The sequence below is a fragment of the Scleropages formosus genome, chromosome 25, assembly GCF_900964775.1.
Source record: "Scleropages formosus chromosome 25, fSclFor1.1, whole genome shotgun sequence".
In the NCBI taxonomy this organism is placed as follows: Eukaryota; Metazoa; Chordata; class Actinopteri; order Osteoglossiformes; family Osteoglossidae; genus Scleropages; species Scleropages formosus.
The window spans coordinates 8,430,735-8,451,447 of record NC_041830.1 but is presented as its reverse complement, the minus strand read 5'-3'; the positions used below and the strand labels follow the sequence as shown (position 1 = coordinate 8,451,447).

General features: G+C 40.5%; 1 protein-coding gene across 1 annotated transcript in view; it reads left to right on the top strand.

Annotated features, from left to right (window-relative positions):
- Positions 1–16,367, top strand: part of spns2 (SPNS lysolipid transporter 2, sphingosine-1-phosphate) — a 66,018-nt gene extending 49,651 nt beyond the window's left edge. Inside the window, exons 6-13 of the mRNA XM_018742040.1 lie at positions 1,418–1,560; positions 1,764–1,916; positions 2,747–2,936; positions 5,337–5,402; positions 5,928–6,026; positions 9,139–9,302; positions 11,565–11,611; positions 15,025–16,367. Coding sequence (XP_018597556.1) covers positions 1,418–1,560; positions 1,764–1,916; positions 2,747–2,936; positions 5,337–5,402; positions 5,928–6,026; positions 9,139–9,302; positions 11,565–11,607 — 858 coding nt within the window. The 3' untranslated portion in view covers positions 11,608–11,611; positions 15,025–16,367. The remainder of the gene's footprint in view (positions 1–1,417; positions 1,561–1,763; positions 1,917–2,746; positions 2,937–5,336; positions 5,403–5,927; positions 6,027–9,138; positions 9,303–11,564; positions 11,612–15,024) is intronic.
- The last annotated feature ends 4,346 nt before the right edge of the window (positions 16,368–20,713 follow it).

Genomic DNA, 20,713 nt, shown 5'->3' with positions numbered 1-20,713 from the left:
ATTTTAATGTTAACTGTGGGGTCTCCAGATTCAAGAATAGAAAATTAAAAAAAGAGGGTGCAAGCTGACACCAGAGCACCCACTAAGGGTCCTGCTTTCTATCCCACACTTTTTTAATGATAACGTATTATGACCAGAGGCTGGAGGATGAAGAGAATGGGAGCATTTATATTTACAGCAGAAAGGGAAATAAGCCCTTTACAGTTTTCAAGAAGAAGCAAATTAAGTCTACACTATAGCCCACCAACAAAAACAGATAGTTAGTCATAATTCCTTCATACCAGGCCATTCTTGCTTAGATGAAATACAGATTGTGTGCTTTACAGAAATAACTAGACCTCAGTAGTCCCTGAGAACAACAACAAATCAATCAGTCGTCTCTTTATGTACCAGTACAGAGCAGGCACAAGGACGCATTTGTTAGTGGTATTTTGCTAACTGCATATCAAATGTAAATGTGCAGTAGCAACAAACACAGTGGTTCTACAAAAGCGCCTAGCAACAGTCTAGACCAATCAGTATGAAGGCTTGACTCCATTTCTGTGATGGCTACAGATTGTCTAAAATCCACACAGACCAAGACTAAATGAATGACCTCTTAACTCATTAGTCAGTAATTAGTTAAGCCCATGTCATTGCCAATATCAGCTCACCAGAGTACATAGGTGTTAAAATCCATGTTCTTTGCCATTATTTTTATGGTTTGATCGGAGGGCTGGGTACAACCAAGTACAATGCTTCCTACAAATATGGGATCTGAAAGACTCTTTAGATGACATTTTTATAGCTGATGGAAACAGGAAGTAATTTTATCATTTCCTGGAGAAAAATCCAAAAAATACTATATTCTTTTTCCATATTGCCTACCGAGCCAAATGAATAATAGCAGCACCAACAGAGAGTCATTAATTACACTGTCAAATCAGAAAAAATAAACACATTAAAAGATTTAACCAGTGATTTCCTACTTTGAGGGGGAAAATACTGTTCTACCTTTCGTTTGTACTGGAAGATGGGGGTTTGGAGGGGTTTCTTCTTGTGATGTCACGTGAAAGGATAAATCGTGTAATCCAGCCTATTGATGGAAGCCTGCTCTGTACTGTCCATCAAGGAAGATCAAAAACAAGACAAGATTACATTGGCCCTCTCACAGCAAGGATCCACCCCCGTGGATGGCTTTCTATATAATTGCATCTGGGCGGCAAGCACACTTTTGACCGACATGGCTCCGGGGACTCTAAAGCGAAAAGCTGACGATGGCAGATTCAAAATGTGCCGCAATGCAGAACTAAGGAAAAGTCCACACCTGCACTGGCATTTCCATGCAGCCACTTCAGCAGTGCACAGCACCGATCTTCATGAGCTCATTGGGTCTGTCATTAAAGTAGAGCACTGCAGCCTTCCCTGTCATCTGCAGGTGTCTCCAGTTCTGGGGATGACAGCAGGGACCCTGATCCTGTTCTTCGTACCTGAGCCCAAGCGGGGAAGTGCAGACCAGCTCGGTGGTCGTCTGAAGACCCGTACACCTTGGACGTGTGACATGAAAGCACTGGCCAAAAAGTAAGCTTTGATGTGTTACTTGGATTTTTTTTCCTATATAGTCCTCCATCAGTGTGTGCTTTATGACCACTAAATAATTTGAGTCTGTCTGTCTCAATTTGGGATCTGCATTATGATATATTTTAATTTAATAATGTTAACAATTAATGTTTTGCACAGTGAAGAACAGTAGTGCATTTTCTGCATCATTTTCACTCCACCAGCCGCAGCTACGTGTTCTCCTCCCTGGCCTCTGCTGCTGTCTCCTTCGCCACGGGAGCTTTTGGTGTATGGATCCCGCAGTATCTCTTCAGGGCGCAGGTGGTCCAGAAGGCTGTTGTGCCTTGCACTCAGGAACCATGCAGTAGCAAGGACAGGTGGGTGTGGCTATTGTACCCCCTTGATTAACTTAAGCAATCCTTTAACCCCCATCTAGAAAGGGGTGCATTCTGTTATTGTTGTTGAATGAATGAGCGGTACTTTCTAATAGCACTGACCATTATTTAGTCTTATTCAAGCATTTATCACTTGTCCTAAAGCAGGGCTGTGGTAGTCCGCAGTTTATCCCTGAAGCATATGGGGCAATTCAGGCAATTCAGGGTACCCTGGCCTCTTAGTCACACATACACTGAGTGACTCACACTAGGGGCAGTTCAGGGTCACCAAATGACCTGAAACACATGTCTTTGGACTGTGGAAGGAAACCAGAGCACCCAGAGGAAACCATGCAAATACAGGGAGAGCATGCAAACACCACACATACTGAACTGGATTGAAACCCACACCCAATCACATAGCCCAGGTGCTAAGAGACATCTGCACTATCCATCGTACCATCATGCTACCCTTGCTACCAAGCAAAAGCTTGTCCCAAGCGGGGTCGCAGCGAGCTGGAGCCTCCCCCGCAGCACAGGGCAAAAGGCCAAAAGGGGAGGGGACACACCCAGGACAGGACACCAGTCCATCACAAAGCACCCCCAAGCAGGGCTTGAACCCCAGACCCGCCACACAGCGAGCAATGGCCAAGCCCACCATACCACCGCGTGTGCCCCCCCCCCATATTGGAACTGCTACCCTTAATATTCAATCATAATTTAACATTTTTATCCAAAGTGTCCCAAATACTTTCAACACTTTTAATGAAATAAATCTCTTAAAGGTGAAACAGAACAGGCTAACTCCAAACTTTCTGGGACTTCCTGTACAGTTTGATTTTTGGTGCCATCACCTGCGTGACTGGATTGCTGGGGGTGCTGATCGGAGCAGCCACCACTCGTCTTTGCCGCCAGAAGACCGAGAGGGCAGATCCACTGGTGTGTGCTGTCAGCATGCTGGGTTCTGCCATCTTCATCTGCCTCATTTTTGTTGTGGCCAAGAAGAGCATTGTGGGAGCCTATGTGAGTACTAGTATGCATGGTCATAAATGACCCCATAACTTCCCCATGCTGACAATCAAAAATATCCTCCACACTTTCACAATGCTCATTAAATATTGAAATCAAGGGCATGCCGCAAGACTTGCAGCAAGGCTGCTTTTCCTGTGAACCACTTCAGTTTAAAAATCAAATGATTATGTTCAATAATAAATGCATGCTTGATTTTAGCACATTAAATAATGGATTATATGCCCAGTTTTAGGTGGTTGACCTTAAAAACACTTTGTAGTACACATGTTGCTTCTATTTGTTTTTAAAAAATATGAAATAGGCCCTGAAAATGTATTTTCAATTTACCTGTCACACCAACCAGAAAGAGTGCACTTCACATGCAGAAAAGCAGGAAGTTGGAAACACCGCTTGATTTTTTGACTTTGGGATCCATAGGATTCATGCAAGAAATCATATCTAGTCCTAAGAGTAGTTCATTTCATGTTGCAATGGCCAATGTGGAAAAAATTTGCCTTCCAAAACCTGCTAGATCACATAGGAAACAGTAATGAAGAAGGAAATACAAACAACCTTGTTAGAAAACCATGTTCATCTTCTGGTTAAAGATATAAAGTAACTAAATGGTTGGTATTTTGGAGCAGAGCCATCAAATTCACCCCTTCAGAATCACTACAGTAACTGTTAAAGATATGATAGTGATGGGATCACACTGAGCAACACTCGACTGTTCAACCACTGGAAGTCTCCTTCAGTACATGTTTTTTTTTACATTTGGAGTGATGTGTTCATGCTGGTGGTAAAATGTGGGGTGCTGAGTTCTATCTGGCTGCTTCCTGCATCCCACTTCTGAAGCCAAAAGTGGGGCAAAGAGACACACAACAGGGCTAGCCTCCTTCCCCAAGTGGAACCATTTAGGTTAACATGCGATGCACCTTAGTAGCAATGCCTATCATACATCTTCCATGGGTTTATACATGTGTGCACTATAAGTAATTTTGGACTGAAGAGCAGGCAGCAACAAATGTCAGTACATTAAAATGCAACACAAACATATTTTCCTACAGAGGCCCCCCTGCAAGCTGAACAGCAACTGAAAGGTCCTTTCTATACCTGCAATTGCATTTAATCAGATCCAACACAGCTACTAAATCTTGGTGTAGAAAATCGATAGCTGATGGCACATGGGTACCCTTGTGGGCTGTCAGTCATAAAAGGCAGCTGCAAAGCCCAGTCACAGAGAGACCTCATCCATCACTTTCTGTCTGCTGCTAAGGGTCAATTCCAAGTCAGTGGATGCAAACCCAAAAGCAGGTCATGCTCAGTGTGGAAGAAGAAAAAAAACTTGCAAGTCACAGAAAATTCACAGGATTCCAAGTGGAACTCTATGCCTGCAGATCTGTTACAAGAAAAACTGCATCACCTGCTTGTACGAGCAGCTGTTGTCTGACTAGATCTGCTGTGGTCAAACCATTACAGACCACACATAGCAAGTGACATCATGAATATTAACATTCAGTACCTGAAACCTAAATCATACTTAAAACATTTAGTCATTTTGGGAGCATATTTGAAACTTTTTTCCAAGGATCAATACCACACACACACACACACACACACATTTTCGGAACCGCTTGTCCCATACGGGGTCGCGGGGAACCGGAGCCTACTCAGTAACACGGTGTAGGGCCGGAGGGGGAGGGGACACACCCAGGACGGGACGCCAGTCCGCCGCAAGGCAACCCAAGCGGGACTCGAACCCCAGACCCACCGGAGAGCAGGACCTGGTCCAACCCACTGCGCCACAGCGCCCCCCAGGGATCAATACCAGTGGAAAGAAATTAACAAAAATAATACAAGTAAATAGTCTATGCATTTCAATTAGTGGAAAGGGTAAAAACTGCACAATGTCAGAAAGAAAAACAACATCTGTGAAAGACATAAGGTTTTTCTTCATCTGAGAGCAAAGCTTTAATACTGGACTGCAGTAATTTGTTCCCCAGTCTTCAGCTTTTCACTGGAATTTTTCTATGTCTCAATAAAATGCTTTTCAATGGTTACAAATAGCCTTACGCAATGTAACTACTGCCCTATTTGATCTTTCCATCTCTTTTAAGATCCTCACATCAGTGTGCAAAAAACTGAAGCTATTCCTACTGTAATACCAGTAGCCAAAGTAATGAAGCATCCACTTAAACCTAACAAACACAACTAAAATTGAGAAATTAAACTGAGTAAGTAGACACAGGTTACATTTTTATTCACTCACCTTTGTTAACGGCTTGTTCCAAGGTACAGAAGGATGAAATGCCAGTCCATTGCACTGTTGCCACATGCATAGATTCACACATTATACGCAGTTCTGTTAGAATGTATAAATGTTCATGGTCCCTGTACATCTTTCTTTTACAGGTCTGCATTTTCATAGGGGAAACACTGCTATTCTTAAATTGGGCCATTACTGCAGACATATTAATGGTGAGCACCAACGCCTATACTCATCGACACAGAGACTGGAAACTAATATTACAAACTTTTTTCCAACTTTTTTTTAATTGAAAGTTGTGTGACTGTGAGGTGCACGTCCAAAAATCTACAGAGAACACAGTTATTTCCCAGGCAAAAAAGAGTTTCACACACCACAAATGGAAAAACAGAGCTGCATTTTCAAAGCAGCCTTTTTTCCCAGCCCTAAAGAAAAGTGGTCATGAGCTGACTGCCCAGTAAATTCAGACAGTAGCACACTGGGAAAAAAAACTCACTCCTATTCTGTCATTCAGAATTTTGACATGTAGCTACATACACTGATGCATTTATTGCTGTATTAGACAGAGTTCCAGTAAAGGTGATCAACTGAAACTGACAGAATTTGATGATTATAAGGTGGGCTGAATGTACATAAATAAATACCCCTGAAGGGTTCTGTTAAGGAAGGATGGGTCCCTTTTTCCTAATTCACTCATAACTCTTTCCTTGTCCTTTTTTCTCTCCCTCATTGCACAGTATGTAGTCATCCCAACACGCAGAGCCACAGCTGTTGCTTTCCAAGGCTTCACTTCACACATCCTTGGAGATGCTGGAAGTCCTTACCTGATTGGCTTGGTAAGAAAACTTGACTATCACAAACTTTCCATTTCCAAACCTTTTCATTAAGCTATTAGCTAAGGTGTTTGATAAACGTTTCACAAAGCTACACTTCTGAATTTGTCAGAGTCAAGCAGAATTTACTTTCTTTCCTAAAACTCCTTTAGGCAGATATGTATAATAATAAAAGGTTAAAACTGAAATGTATATATGAAATTAGGAAACAACAGATAGGTCTCAGACCACCTACATTACCAACAGTAATATCACTGAAATGAGGTAGATCTTGGTATGTTATGATCATCACAGTGTACCATGTGCTAAAGAACTAACTGCAGTCTCATACCAGGACTGGCAATAATCATTTAGGTGTTCTGCCAGCAAACACTTAGCATTCCAGCAGAACAACAGCATGTTATAATAGGCTTAGCCAAGGTTTTGAATGCTTGTGGAAAAAACATGGAAATGGAGGTGATATTTTGCTACCTTTACCACAAACAGGCCCCAGAAGGCACTTTTTTGTTTCACTTTAAGGCAATAATAATGGCACTTACCGACACACATGTGGCCAAACCCTAAGTGCTCCCGTTGGATCCCCATACAACAGGACAATGACTAGGACCTGCAGTCAATCATGGCCTATAAAATAGCTGCATCCCTGGGAAGAAAAATGCCACAGTACACATATTATTCATGTGAAATTTTCCACAAACTAACCAATTCTTCCAAAATCTTTCTTCAAGCGCAATTCCATGTCCCACACTAAACAGCCTTTTGTGTTGTTCGAATAACTGGGTGAGTTTTAAAACTGTGGACTATTGGTTCTTGTCACGGCCATTTACTGTTAATTAAGGCGACCTACTTATGTTAACATCACTTCTAACAACATAATGTTTAATCCTCAATTAAATAGTATAATTGAGGATTATGGTATATTTTGTTAGGTTATGCAGACAATATCAGAAAAGTAATGGATTAAGTAACGTCAGTGTTACAAGCCTTGATGATGGAAATGTAACAATCTGGAGAGGTGCAATATTACAGCACCCTGCAGACCAGAGGTGGCATTGCTTTAACTGCCAGATTTTCACACACACTTGTGGCATGTGGCATGGCAGTTTCCAGTCAGGTATTAATTCTGAGGAAGCATCTCACCTCCCAGTAAAAAGTCCTGCACTCACTGGAACATGTAGCATACAGCAAATATCTTATAAATATCCCCATCAAAGAAAAAAGATTGCAACACAGAAAATGTCAATAGACTCACACCCTTTTGAATAACGTCACAGTCAATAATTATTCATGCAGGAGATATATCTAATCTGTGAGATATAATTCAGCAGTGGGCCGGTTGTTAGCCCCAAAGCACAGCACAGAAATAAAAGCTGCCGGCAAATGGCAAGAAGAGACGCAGACCACATTGCTTAGCAACTACAAAGTCAACCTTTGGGTAACCCACACAGCTCTAAATTTCCTAGGCTGACTCAAGACTGGGATGAGATATACAGCTGACCTGCCAAGGAATTTGAAGAGGCCTGCTTTCAGGAATCCACAAAGATTTTACATTTCTATTTAGTTTGCCACAAATGTTTCTTTAGTAAGGATACAGACAGAGAGCAGACAATGAGAAGCATGACAGACTTAAATCTGTGTTATTAATAAAGTTATGGAACATGGGAGCTTCAACTAGCACCCTAAGCCACCCTGGGACAGCAAATGTCATGTATACATGACAGCTGCCCTGGGTGAAGAAGAAAGAAATTACTCCCTTGGGAGGAGTAGGTCACCAGCCAGATTGCCAGCATGGGCTGCTGGAATACCTTGGTAAAAGGAGTAAAAAGGCCAGTAGAACGCAGCCCACATCATTATGGAAATTCAAGACCTTTCACTGTGGTAACCACACACCGGGGATTGCGGTGCTCCTCAGGAACATTGGATGGAGGGTTTATAGGGGTACAACAGATGAGCTAAAGGGTATTTCTACGTGTTGAGAGGTTAGTGCATGGAGAAACAGAATTAAAGATAGTTCTTTTTGAAGCTCCCTTACAACTATTTTTTTAACAGCAGGTACACTTGGTTTTTTCTCCCAAGCCAAAACTGTACCACAGGCTACTGTTTGTGTACACACAAACAAACGCACATTTGAATTCTGAACTGACAGAAAGCTTTACATATTTTATGTTGTTTTTAGAAGGTCCAGTATTTTGTGTGTGTATGTATGTCCCTTTGCACATATTGTACATGTCCCCTGACATTTCAGCTTTGTTGTCCACTGATCTGCCATGCAGAACCCTAACTTTGGTTTTCATACCAAAGTGCTCCCCGTGTTGACGATGGTTGCATAGTAAATAAAACATATTCTGACTGCTAATTATTTAAAGTTATCGCTCCTAGTTCAGTAGAATTAACATTACAACATTATGACAAAGGTTACTGAAGGAAGACATTTCTTATTCCACAAATAAATTATGCATACTCCACCTGATTAAACATACCCAGACAAGCTCTTTTCATGAAACCCAAAGGTTAGAGGCTGGTTGGAAGTGAAACTGATATATTAAAAAAGCCAAAGTCTGGAATGACAATAATGTCATTTGAACAAAGCAAAGGAAAATTATACATGCACTTCATTTAAAGCTACTATGAGTCCACCACCTCTGGATAAGGAAAGCTGCACTGGCTCTGCAGTTGTACTTCTGATCTGCATGACTTGGCAATACATTCAGTCGATATTCAATCACAGGATCCCTAGCAAACTCAAAGATCTACTCCCCCTCAGCTCTTGCAGGTTCTTCTGTGGAAAATAGACTACAGCTAAACTGTGCTGATTGGTTTGGAGTAAAGAATTCAGGGCCAAAGCGCATTAAGATTGACTGCACCAGCAGAATCAGGGCCTCAGTATCTTGCAGCAATTGCCTGCCTTAGTCCACAGTGGGCTGTTCAGGGAAAATCTCCAGAGATAAACTCAATGCCCCTGCACATTTTGCTAACTGGGGGACATATTTTTTTGGATACGTGAACCCCTGACACTCCTCATAGCAAAACAGTTTCCCCTTAAATTAGTGCAGACCATATGAAAAGGGTCCAAGGTTCAAACTCTGAAACTATTTTTTTCTTCTACTACTGCCAGATCTCAGATGCCCTGCAGCAGAGCTACACTGACTCAGTCCTGTGGCAGTTCCTCAGCCTGGGCTATGCACTCATGCTGTGTCCCTTTGTCATCGTCCTTGGAGGGATGTTCTTCCTCGCCACAGCCCTCTTCTTTCTTGATGACCGGGACAAAGCAGAGAAACAGTAAGTCTGAACTTCACACCGTAGTATAAGGCCTTCCAGGAAAGCACCAGACTCAAAGGTTGTCAAAGCCAGTTATATATTTATATTTTACATATATTTATGATTGTTTAGCCCAACCCAGTCAGAACTTTCCACAGACCAAGTTATAGAACATGTTTTGTATGGGCTGATTTTATTCACTCATATCTGCACACAACAATTAAAAGAATATATTAATCAAGTGTTTTACCACAAATGAATAATAAATACCTCTTACTCTTCAGCTTCATCTCAGTTGCTGAAGGGTTCAAAAGTATTTTATTCACGTTTAAACAAATCCCCTGCACAAGAAATATGATACCTATTCAAATATTTTAAAGTTTTAATGTGAACTTGTGATTACGTTAACTATAAGGTCAGTCATCAGCTGTACAGAAGTTTAGATTAGTATTTCAAAGACCATTACACATGTAAAGTTACTGTATGTTTACATTTCTTTTTTAAGGTACAACCCTGTATTAATGTGGAAAACAAACGTTCACTTTAGACAAACACATAACTGTTGTCATTCCCTTAAAAGGAAAAGACAAACATTCTCATCATCCAAAACCTTTTATCAAGTTGCCTTCCTCTGTGCCTCTTAAAATGACTTCCTTCCTGTTTGAAGATGAGGACATTTTTAGATAGGGTGGAAATGTAATGTCTACTGTCCATGTCTCTCAGCTGCCCTTGTTGGTATAGTTTCCCATAAAATTTGTCTGAATCTAATAAACAAACAGTACAGATACAATTCCTTGCTGGTTCTAATGAGCTTGCCTGATGATGATCGCCAACACAAAGGCATTATTTTTCAGAGACACTGGACAAAAAGAGTTGTATTCTGTCACCAGACTAGAATCCCACCATTCTTGGATTTTGAACATTGGGCAATAATTGACTGCAGTCAAAGCTAGAATGGTATACAAAAAAGCTTCCATAAAACAAGCAGACAGGTTTGGGACTGGGTTTAGGAAAAGGATATCACAAAACACATATGATAAGCCACACAGCATCCTCATGATAATAACAGATGGGTGCTGCGGTTCATGCTCACCCCCAAAAATGCCCAGCGTGGGCTGATTGAACTAACTCAATCGGATGCCAGGAAACCACAATATATCCCATGTTCACGTCATACTAAGCAGGCTTGGTTTAAACTTTGGGCTCCCCTGCTAACCAAAAATTTATTCCACACAGCCTTACGCATGCAGAGTACACTATTAGTAAGATACAGTGTAATCAGCTTTTGTATTCAATTTGGTTTATGATTTTAGATGTAATGTTTCATACCTTTTAATTTAGATTACAGGCTGCATAAATGAAGCCTTAATAACATCAACATAACACAGTTTTGCAGTTACAACATTTCTGTAAACGCAATGAGGTAATACGTACATATAGGACAATATCTGTATTAATGAGCATGCAGATGGAAAGTGCAGTACAGAAGTTACATAATACAGGAATAACAACACAGAGCACAATAAATGATCTTAACAGAAAAATTCTAGATGCAGCTGTTTCACAAATATTCACTGACTTGTGAAATCCAGTTCTACACTTTGATAGCCAATGCTATAAATACCACAAGTACTAGAAAAAGCCTGTCACTGGCTGGCTGCTTTCTATTCTCGGGCCTCTGAATAGTTCTTATTATTTCTAGCTTGTTGGCTTTTGGCTGAGTGGTCCATTAATAGCACGGACAGTGATGGGAGGAGGCAGCTGCCCACCTTCTCACACACTAGAGGCCTAAAAAGGATGGTGCTTCACAAATGCTGGGGGGGCAGGGTGGAACTGACAGCAAATGAGCTCAAAGACTTTTGACCTATGTAACTGACTGCTATGTGCCTAAATGCAAGTCCAATTTTGGGGAGGGAAACTGGAAAAAGAGAGTCACTCAAATTCAAAAGAATCACTCCTCGTTTACTGATAGATTTGACCCAAGTCTCTTGAGCTGACCTTTAGGGAGTGATGAAACCCATGAAGAAGCACCACACGTACTGTATTCTTTAGGGAGCAGACAGATCCTGTCTTCTTTCCAACACACAGAGGTCACATGACTCCTGCCCATATTCTTAATGTATGAACTTAACAGTGTCAACAACGATGTAATCATAAACCTACTCATCCCTCAATCCACACCTCCAAGCAGTTGAAAGGCCCCTGCCTTTTCCTGAGAATGTATAAACACATCTTTTACCCCCTAATAGTCCAGTCTCACCTTTGGTCTCCTTTCTTTTTCAGATTGAGCCAACTCAGTAGGTCGCCGTCATCAGTCAAGATATGATAAGGTAAATGTTACTAGCTAATTCACACAAAATCTGACTGAAGAGCTATGGTTCCCAAATGGAAAACATATACTGCATTGTATGTCTGAATCAGCTGTACTGTGCAACTATTACAAAGCAGTCACGCTTATTTCATAATATATGGCACTGCAAACATTCCAGACATCTTTTCAAAACAGGGCAGATTAGTTTTCTTCTGTATGGGCTCTCACAGCATTCCTCAGAACTACAGATCACTCGCCCACGTGTGAGCAGGCGCTGCTCTCAACTGACTGCATTCGGTTTCAGGTCTGCATGTCAACATGACAAAAAGGGCGGAAACACCTAAGAGCAGGGGTCCTCCTTTGTGTGAGGCCGCCACCGAATTCCTGAACGTGCTCTCATTGCTGCTGAACGTACAGGGTAGCCTGGCACAACCCTCTAAGCCCGTGCTTCCGGAGCAGTGTGAAGGGTATCGCCACTCTCCCCCTTCCTGCCCTTATCAGGGTCCGCCACTTGCTGTGCATGGCCTTCCTAGCTAATTACCAGAGCTGTGGTCACCAAAAAAAAAACACACACACAAGGGAAACTCTCGCTGTAAGCAAACACAAGCGGAATAATAGGCTTCAAAAACGTGGGCTAAAAATAAAGATCAAACCCAGACAAACAGATTGGACAGAGAAACTGATTTTTTGTTGGTCACTGCTGTTCCACCTTAAATGCTATCACTATTTGTCCTGTTAGCTGCAGAGTTTTAACCTTTTTGATCACAACCAATATTGTCATCTTCCCCTCATTTCCTTATCTTGATATTGCAAACTCACCATACTTTACAGTTCCCAAGTCTGTGTGAATGAGAACAGTCATGCCGGTTTCACTATAGGCCTTTGGACAGGTTAGGAATAAAGACCTGAAAACATTAACTTGGAACGCCACATAGGACATGGCAAATTATCTTCATGTGAACTGGAAATAATTCTAGAATCAAATAAACAGCACAATCCACTGTAATTAGGATACAATGGCATTACATATATGAGCTGGCTTAATCAATCTCCCATGAAACCATGTGAAGCAGCCGCAGCAGCGAGGGAGTGCATTTTAGTTCACAAGTTTTGGAGATTTTTTGTACTACCTATACTTATTTATTATTATTAATACCTTGTCTTCATACCAAGGCACAGTTGGTTACTAATTTAAACAAAAGCCATTCCTAGGACATCAAGCTCCAAAGCTGGCATGTCTTGTTTCTGTTATAAAAATAAGCTACAACTTTTAAAGGAAATCAGGAACCAGTCTGTACCTGACGTATTATTAACTCTGAGCTGAAAGCCAATCAGTCTGCAACATATATAACTCAGGTAGTTTAAAGGATTCTTAGTGTCATTTCTGAGTTAGACACACAGAAATCAGTGGTCAGTTCATAAAGACACCTCTAACACAGTCTCCTAGATCAGCATTATGTAACCCTTGGCAATCCCTCCAGCAGGGATTGTGGCAGATGGCTTTGATCTGATGTAGAGTATCTGAGGGGAAAGTAAGCGAAATGGTTCTGGTGTCATTTGATCACATTAGGTTACAGAGCTACAGAATACTGGAGGCAAAATCACGGTACATGTGCAGCAGAGACAACTGGAGCAGTGAGGTGATAGCGAGAGGTCACCTACAAAGCTTAATTGCTTGAACCATGATGCATCGTCGTCCATATGTCTTCGCTGGCAGAACTCAGGCTGAAGTAAACACGAATCTAAATCATGCAATTCGGTGAACTTCCTTATGAGACACATCTGTCTACTACAGATTGATATGCACAGAATACACACACACACACACACACACACACACACACATTTTCAGAACCGCTTGTCCCATACGGGGTCACGGGGAACCGGAGCCTACCCGGCAACACAGGGCGTAAGGCCAGAGGGGGAGGGGACACACCCAGGACGGGACGCCAGTCCGTCGCAGGGCACCCCAAGCGGGACTCGAACCCCAGACCCACGGGAGAGCAGGACTGCGGTCCAACCCACTGCGCCACCGCTCACCCCCTGCACAGAATACAGTTTTTTGAAATAAATGTGGACATAATCCCAAAGTACTGTCGCATTGACTGAGCTATACGGACAGAGCACTTCAATGACAATTACAAGGACATTTGCGAAAAACAAGTTTGGTCAAAAAACAGAAGCACCCACTCATGTTCTTCTGCTGTGTAAAACAACATCAGGAGTTTAGCACCAAGTGCAAAAGCATAGAAAGTGTAACAAGCCAGACAATGAAATTTCTTATGTCTGTACTAAGGGTTCAAGTGCAAACCAAGAGTGGCAGATCTACGTGCTTAGCTTTCACCACCATTCTGTACTCTAAGGGCTTTGACATCAGGCTCCTATTAAACTATTTACACATAACTGGCCCAGACCACAAAGAGGCCTTTTACGCAAAACTAAAACCTGAATTCCTGCTTACCCTGTCTCCAGCAGCAGACTCCCAAAGCCTCCACAGCAGTTTGTGGTCTACTAGAGGTAGTGACAAGAACACCAGTTTTCCATCTGTAAAATCTGTATAAATTTTGGGACTGGTTGATCTTAGCATATTTGATCTTTGATTCCTGCTAATGGAACTGGAGCACTGCTAATTCTTTGGCTTCGTGTATTTTCCCACATATGCCTTTACTACACCATTATCACACCAAAGTGAAAGCAGATGGCTGTAGTAGAAAAAGCATTTATCTAGACAGCACAGCTCTTTTAGAGGACAGCCTTCAGTTCAAGGTTGTGCAGTGTGTCACTACACTGGGTTAGAGTCAAGGAAGCAAGAAAACCCTGTATTTACTATACACTCAATTGTAATTTAAATCCTATAATCCAGCATTAAAGCTAATTGAGCTTGCTCTTCCTCGGAGTCCTCCACTGAACAAGGATACTGCTGTGTTTTGCTCACATGGGGAAAATGAATACGTGCTAAGAGGCCAAGAGCTGGAACGCCAGCGTTACTTACTAACCGTTACATAGCACATCTGTGAAGACAGACCACACAGTGGCTGGTGAAAAAATTATAATGAGGCAGTAACGTGTCTGTAATTAAATCTTTAGTTAGAACAATAACCAGTGGAGATGCAATTTGGCTCAATAAAACAGGTATTTGTTTCCTCCAACTGAATTTATAGGGGATTGTTTGTATTATGAACACATTGCAATTAGATGATTTCACAGAATAGTAGAGCAGCAATCAACATCAAATTATGAAATGTATGAATGTGTACATGAAAAGAGGCTTTATCTCACAAAATAATTAAATAAATTTCACAATATTTCCAGTGTATATCAGCCAAACCTCAAGTAGACCAACAGAATGCAAGATTCTCTTGAATGATCATATGGGAACAACCTGTGGGGGAGCCAGATTCTAAACCCAGCATCCATTGTCTCCTTTTTCAGGTCTCAAAATGAAGGGACCTGCCATATGAACAGAAGGAGCAATTTTGTAGAGGCCTAAAAGTGTGAGGGGACAGAGAAAGAAAAGAAGTGCTTATCTGCAGACCACGGCCATCCATCTACATAATGCTTGCTGTCCTTGCTCACATCATGACCATTGCATTTTTTGACACTCCATAACTGGAATGAAGGAGCGCTCTACACTTATCCAAAGAAGCTTCTATTGCACCGCTGATTTGTCTGTACAGAGCGTCAAACACATGGGACTGGCCATACAGCAACAGGGGCCCAGATCAAGGATAAGGGCCCACAGCACAGCAGATGCATCAGGAAGTCCCCCTCACAGTGCCATGCTACTGAACGCTGGAGGACATATTTTAATGCTTGTCAATCCGCACCAAGTGCCATATCACTACATTCCTTCACCAACTCTGCACTGACTACAGCTGTCACCAGGAAGTCACTGACAAAGCTAAAGCTGTGACTTCTCAGATTGCCCACAAGCATGAACATCTGGTGGACCAGCCTTAAACCGATAAATCCAGATTTGATCTGCTGTTATTTTTTCCCAGTGTCACTTTTTGTTTTGTTTAGGCACTTACATGTACAAAGTTCCAACATCACAATATCGTAAACAATCTGTGAAACAGAGCTGAATTTCCACTATCATCATGGCAAAGGTTTTTCATGCTGTTTTTATATATACATATAATATCACTGATATATAGACGGATATATATATGTATATACATATATATAAAACATTCAGATGTATTGACATCCAGTTCCATTAATACGTATATACATATTAATGGAACTGGGGGTCAATACCTCTGAATGTTCCTGAGAACAGGTTCAGGCTTATCCCACATCTGTGTGGAAGAACACTGGAGGGTATGAAAAAGGTGGCTCAACATAAAAGAATTTGTCAGAAACTTCACGTTTTGAAAATTAGAGCTTCTTGGGCCATGTATTGCAACTAAACAGGGAAATGCAGAGTCTATTGATGTCAACAAAACAAGTCCACAGAAGGAAAAAAAATCTTCCTCATCAATTTTAAGTTTTTTTTATGTTTTTTTCAAAATTGCTTTGCGTATCCAAAAAGACTTACACTGAAAAATCTCATATTTAGTCACAACCTGACAGAAACAAGTTACCATACTTATTATTGCTGCTGTGGAGAGATAAGTCCAGCTAGTTTACTTCAGCTTTTTCTGCATTCTGTGAGGAAGCATTTAGAACAGATAGGTTTCTTCCCAGCTAGCGTGTTTACACTGCAAAGGAATCTTCTATGGCTTTTTTTGTGATTCTTTGTTGATTTTTTTTTTACAGATGAGATTTTACATATAGAGACTACATATATATATATATATATATGTATGTATGTGTGTGTGTGTATATATATATATACATATATATATAATTCAGCCAGTTTAATATATTGTAACAACTGCTTGAATGCAATGTATTTATACATGTTTATTACCACAGTGATGAATCCCTGTAAAGGAAAGTTAATGAGTTTTATGTAAATTTTTTTCTGATTGTTTGATTTAAAATTTTTTTCTGGTGAACATAATGCGTCATGATGTATACCAGTGAAAGAACATAGTACCCATCTTCAATACAGTGCATCGTAATGTGCTTACTATGGTCTTGCACAGAGTTTCCAGCTATGCACACAAAAAGATTTCTACTTTTGTCTTTAGCAGAATTAAGTTCAATATTTTAATGTACATACATTCATACTGGGATACCTGTGTAACAACTGATGATTGTGTGGCACCTATCCTTTAAGCCAACAGACTTTTCCCCATAAGTCAACTGTAAAGTGCGGAAGAAATTCCGTGTTGGCTAAAAACAACAGTGCATTCTGACAAGCTTTAAGGTCATAGAAATCAACTTTAGATAGCCTTCTCAAAACAACCTGGTACTGGAATTTAAATGTTCAGTGCAAAATGTGCTAACTGGACAACTGTATGTCATGCCCGCAGTAAATGTCTATGTTTTTAGCACAGCGTTTCAAGTAACATGTTGAGAAGACAGATAAGCTAGAAACCAAGTTCAATGCCAAAACTAGATTCTCTCTGTCTTTTTTTTTTTTTTTTAATGAAAGTAGTTTATTCTTTTATTGTAACTGCTATCAGATTGCACCTGTTTGTCATGCAAGTGACATAAGATTGCGTTTTCTTGTCATACAAGAATCATGTAAAAAGAGAAACATATTTCTGATATCAAGCAGAAAAAGAGCCTATTTTATTTTTAGACCACGTTTTAAAAGTTATCTTGGAAGTAACTGTGATACTCCTGCAAGGAGTGCTATGAAATGTTCACTTATATGTAAATGATAAAAATAAACTTGTTTAATCAATGCAAATCATAGTTCTCAAGTTTTTATTTTATCAATGTGCATGTTCTTTACAAACGAGGTGAAACAATGATTCAGGCTGCTACTTTGCAATCTGAAGGTTTTGGATACCCTTTACTGAAGTTTTACCCTGACTGTTACTGTGATAATACTCTTGGATGGATAAATCAAAGTGAAACTGAATATCTAACATTGTATATCACCCCAGACAAAGGCATCAGCTAAATGGAAGTAATAAGAAAACCATACCTCACCCATTTTAAAAGGTAAATGCACAGTTATAAAGTAAATCCATAAATGTAATACTGAGTGGTCCCCATATCAAACTGACAAGATACGGAAATCTCGTGGTCATAGATTAATGAGGAGAACATCACAAAAGCAGACATTTTGTATGTCGAACAAAACTCGATCAGATGCAGTGAACCATTTTAATTTGACCTTTTAAGTTTTTCTGAGTTGACATTTACCTTTGAAGACTATATCTGTGAGAGAAAAAGCAAAACTGCAGACATGTATGGGTGAAGCCATCACAGATTCAGAGTATAAGGGCGAGGCCTCTTTTCTCTACTACACCACCAGCAAAAGCCATTTCTTTCAAAGAAATATTTACACAGTCTAATGTATCTAGAAATGTGACACCCAAGAGGAGAAAAGGTACATATTAGAGGACAGTAATGTGAGGGTCCTTTTATGAAATACTTAAAAGGCAAAAGGGATAACTTCTCTTCTACAGGGCACTTTCTCATGGCTGACAAAGGCTCAATTTTGTAGACGCAAAGGAAATGTAAGCTTGGCTGGCTCTGAGCGATGAAACCCTCCATTGTTCGCCTCCAACTTCTCCACTCCGCCCGCATTAATTATGCCATTTTACCTAAAGGAAAGCGGCATGCTGTTGCAGCTGGTAAAGCTGGTGCCTCACAGCTCCTCATCTTTCGTTCAGGTAGAGGTTTGAATCCAGCTCCGGGCGTGCTTGTATGCTCACACCCCAAAGACATGTGAAAGAAGGAGTAAGGCAACTTAACCAAGAAAATAATACTACAAGTGGTTGCTGAGCTGAAGCGAATTTGACAACAATTATCCAGCCTACCTGAGGTCCACACAAGGAGATGTTTTAGGGTGAACTGAAGACACCCAACTCGAGAAGGGTACCCAGCAGGAGTACAAGTGCGTGCAGTCGGAATTATGAATTATGGTACAAGTAGTAACTGGAAACACATGTGATGGTGGGAATACAGCCCTCTTTGCATTCCAGCTCTTAAATACGGGGTAAAACTATTCTCAACACCAAAAGAAGGCTATTTTTAAACAAAAAAAAAAATAACTATGAATGGACGGCTGTGTTCCAGGATGTATTTAGCAAACCCATTCCTTACAAAGCAAGCTAAATACTGTCTGGTAAGCATCAGCAACTAAGTCTAAGCAGGCTGACACACGTTCCTACTTCTGAGGTAAATTTTCCTTAATTCGCCATTGTGAACCTTTCTTGCACCACTCTTTCGATTCAGTGGGATACATTTAGCTTGGAGCTATTGACAGATGGCTCAAGAAGGGATTGCGAGGGATTAACAAACCTTTTTTTTCACGTCTCCTTTCCGCTTCCTCGACGTCTTCCAGCCGACTAGAGCGGCCCGCCACGCACGTGACCGGTGTCCGCGCGCTGCACCGCGGAAAGGGCGGGAAAATTTGTGAGATCAGCGCGAACCCCACGTTTTCGGCTCCGAGAACGTACCCCACCTACAAACAGCAGAAGCAAAAAAAATCTGTGCTGTTGTATTAATGTCCTGCTATGTTGGCATGAAAATTTGAATTATTGCCGTTTTTTAGGATAACGGTAATTATTACGTGCAGGTTTTAACGTCACTCTTCCCATTCCCACTCCCTCCCCATACAAACAAAACTGGAGTGGACCCAAACCTGGATAATGTGTCCTTCTTTACCTTTTGAGATGTTTTTCTTTCCTTGTGATTGCAGGTTTTCTTTTCCCCTTTCAGATGAAGTATTTTAAATCAAATCATTTTTGCCCTAACCAAAAAGAAATGCATTAATATTCAGTGATGAGCTGCACTGTAGGCCTACATCATACAGTAATGCAGACCACATATACAATATTTTTTATTTTGGTGTAAAACCTTCTCTCTGCTGTGATTAATGTACATATCCTGCTGAATAACCAATATTTGAATATGATATTTGAAATTAATTCCTAGCCTTCGGAACATCTGCAAGGGAAACCGATGCTTTTTAGTTTTAAATGATTTCACGGACATTAATTTTTTAATATGTCTTACAAGAAGCTTTTAAGAGAGTCCCCATTTATTTGCAGTGTACCAATAAAGATGAAAAATTCCTGTAAACAAAATCCTGAAAATGATTCATTCCTAATTTCCTTGGTATAATCCATTAAGCATATAAAACTAAAGGTTTAAAACTATTTTCATTTTCTGGAAATGGTGGAACAACATCAGGGCTCAAACATATTTTTGAGAAACACTAATTAATTAAAAAATTAGCGAAAAGCTTTTATACCTTTATAGTAGGTTCAAGAATAAGAAATTTACTTAATCTAGCTAAAGGAAAGTTCTGGACAAGCACAGGGTCATAAATACAGCAAGAGAAAGGAAAAAATAAGGAAATTAACTAAAGTGATGTTATTTTGTGTTATTTTAGTGTGTATGAACAATCATAAATATACCTGAAACTGTAATATATGTGGCTCTATTACATTTATTTGCAATTCCTCAGTGTACTCTTTCTATGTCTATGTTGCAGTGACCAAGTGCTGTTTTGTTGTTAATGAAAATGGGGGGGAAACTGAAACAGGATGAGTATGGTAGCTGTTTCATTAGGACTAAAAATCAAAAAGTAAAGGACAATTAAATAAAGATACAAGAGAGCCAGGTCAAGAAGGCCATGGCTTTCCATGAGGTCAAGAAGAAAAATGAAATAATGGCTTGGAGTAAGAGCAAAGCAACAAGGGCACCATCAGACAAAGCAATATTCTGAATTGTTAAATGAGTTTTCCATGATGCCATGTAAATTAAAAGCAATGCACTTCTGAACATCAATATGAGCGACACCACACCTCTTAGTTCATGTCCAGATGAGACCTGCTTTTACCTTCCTAAAGCAGTTGAAAATGTGCTGTGTTTCAGACCACTTTACAAAGAGAGAGGAAAAACACTAAATAATACAGAAAAATACACAAAAAATGCAGAAACTATACTATCCGTGACCCGAAGCAACAAGGGCAGCAGATGGCATAGCGGTGAAAGATTCCACCTTTAAATGCAGCTTTGAACGTCACCTGCCACTGTAATACCC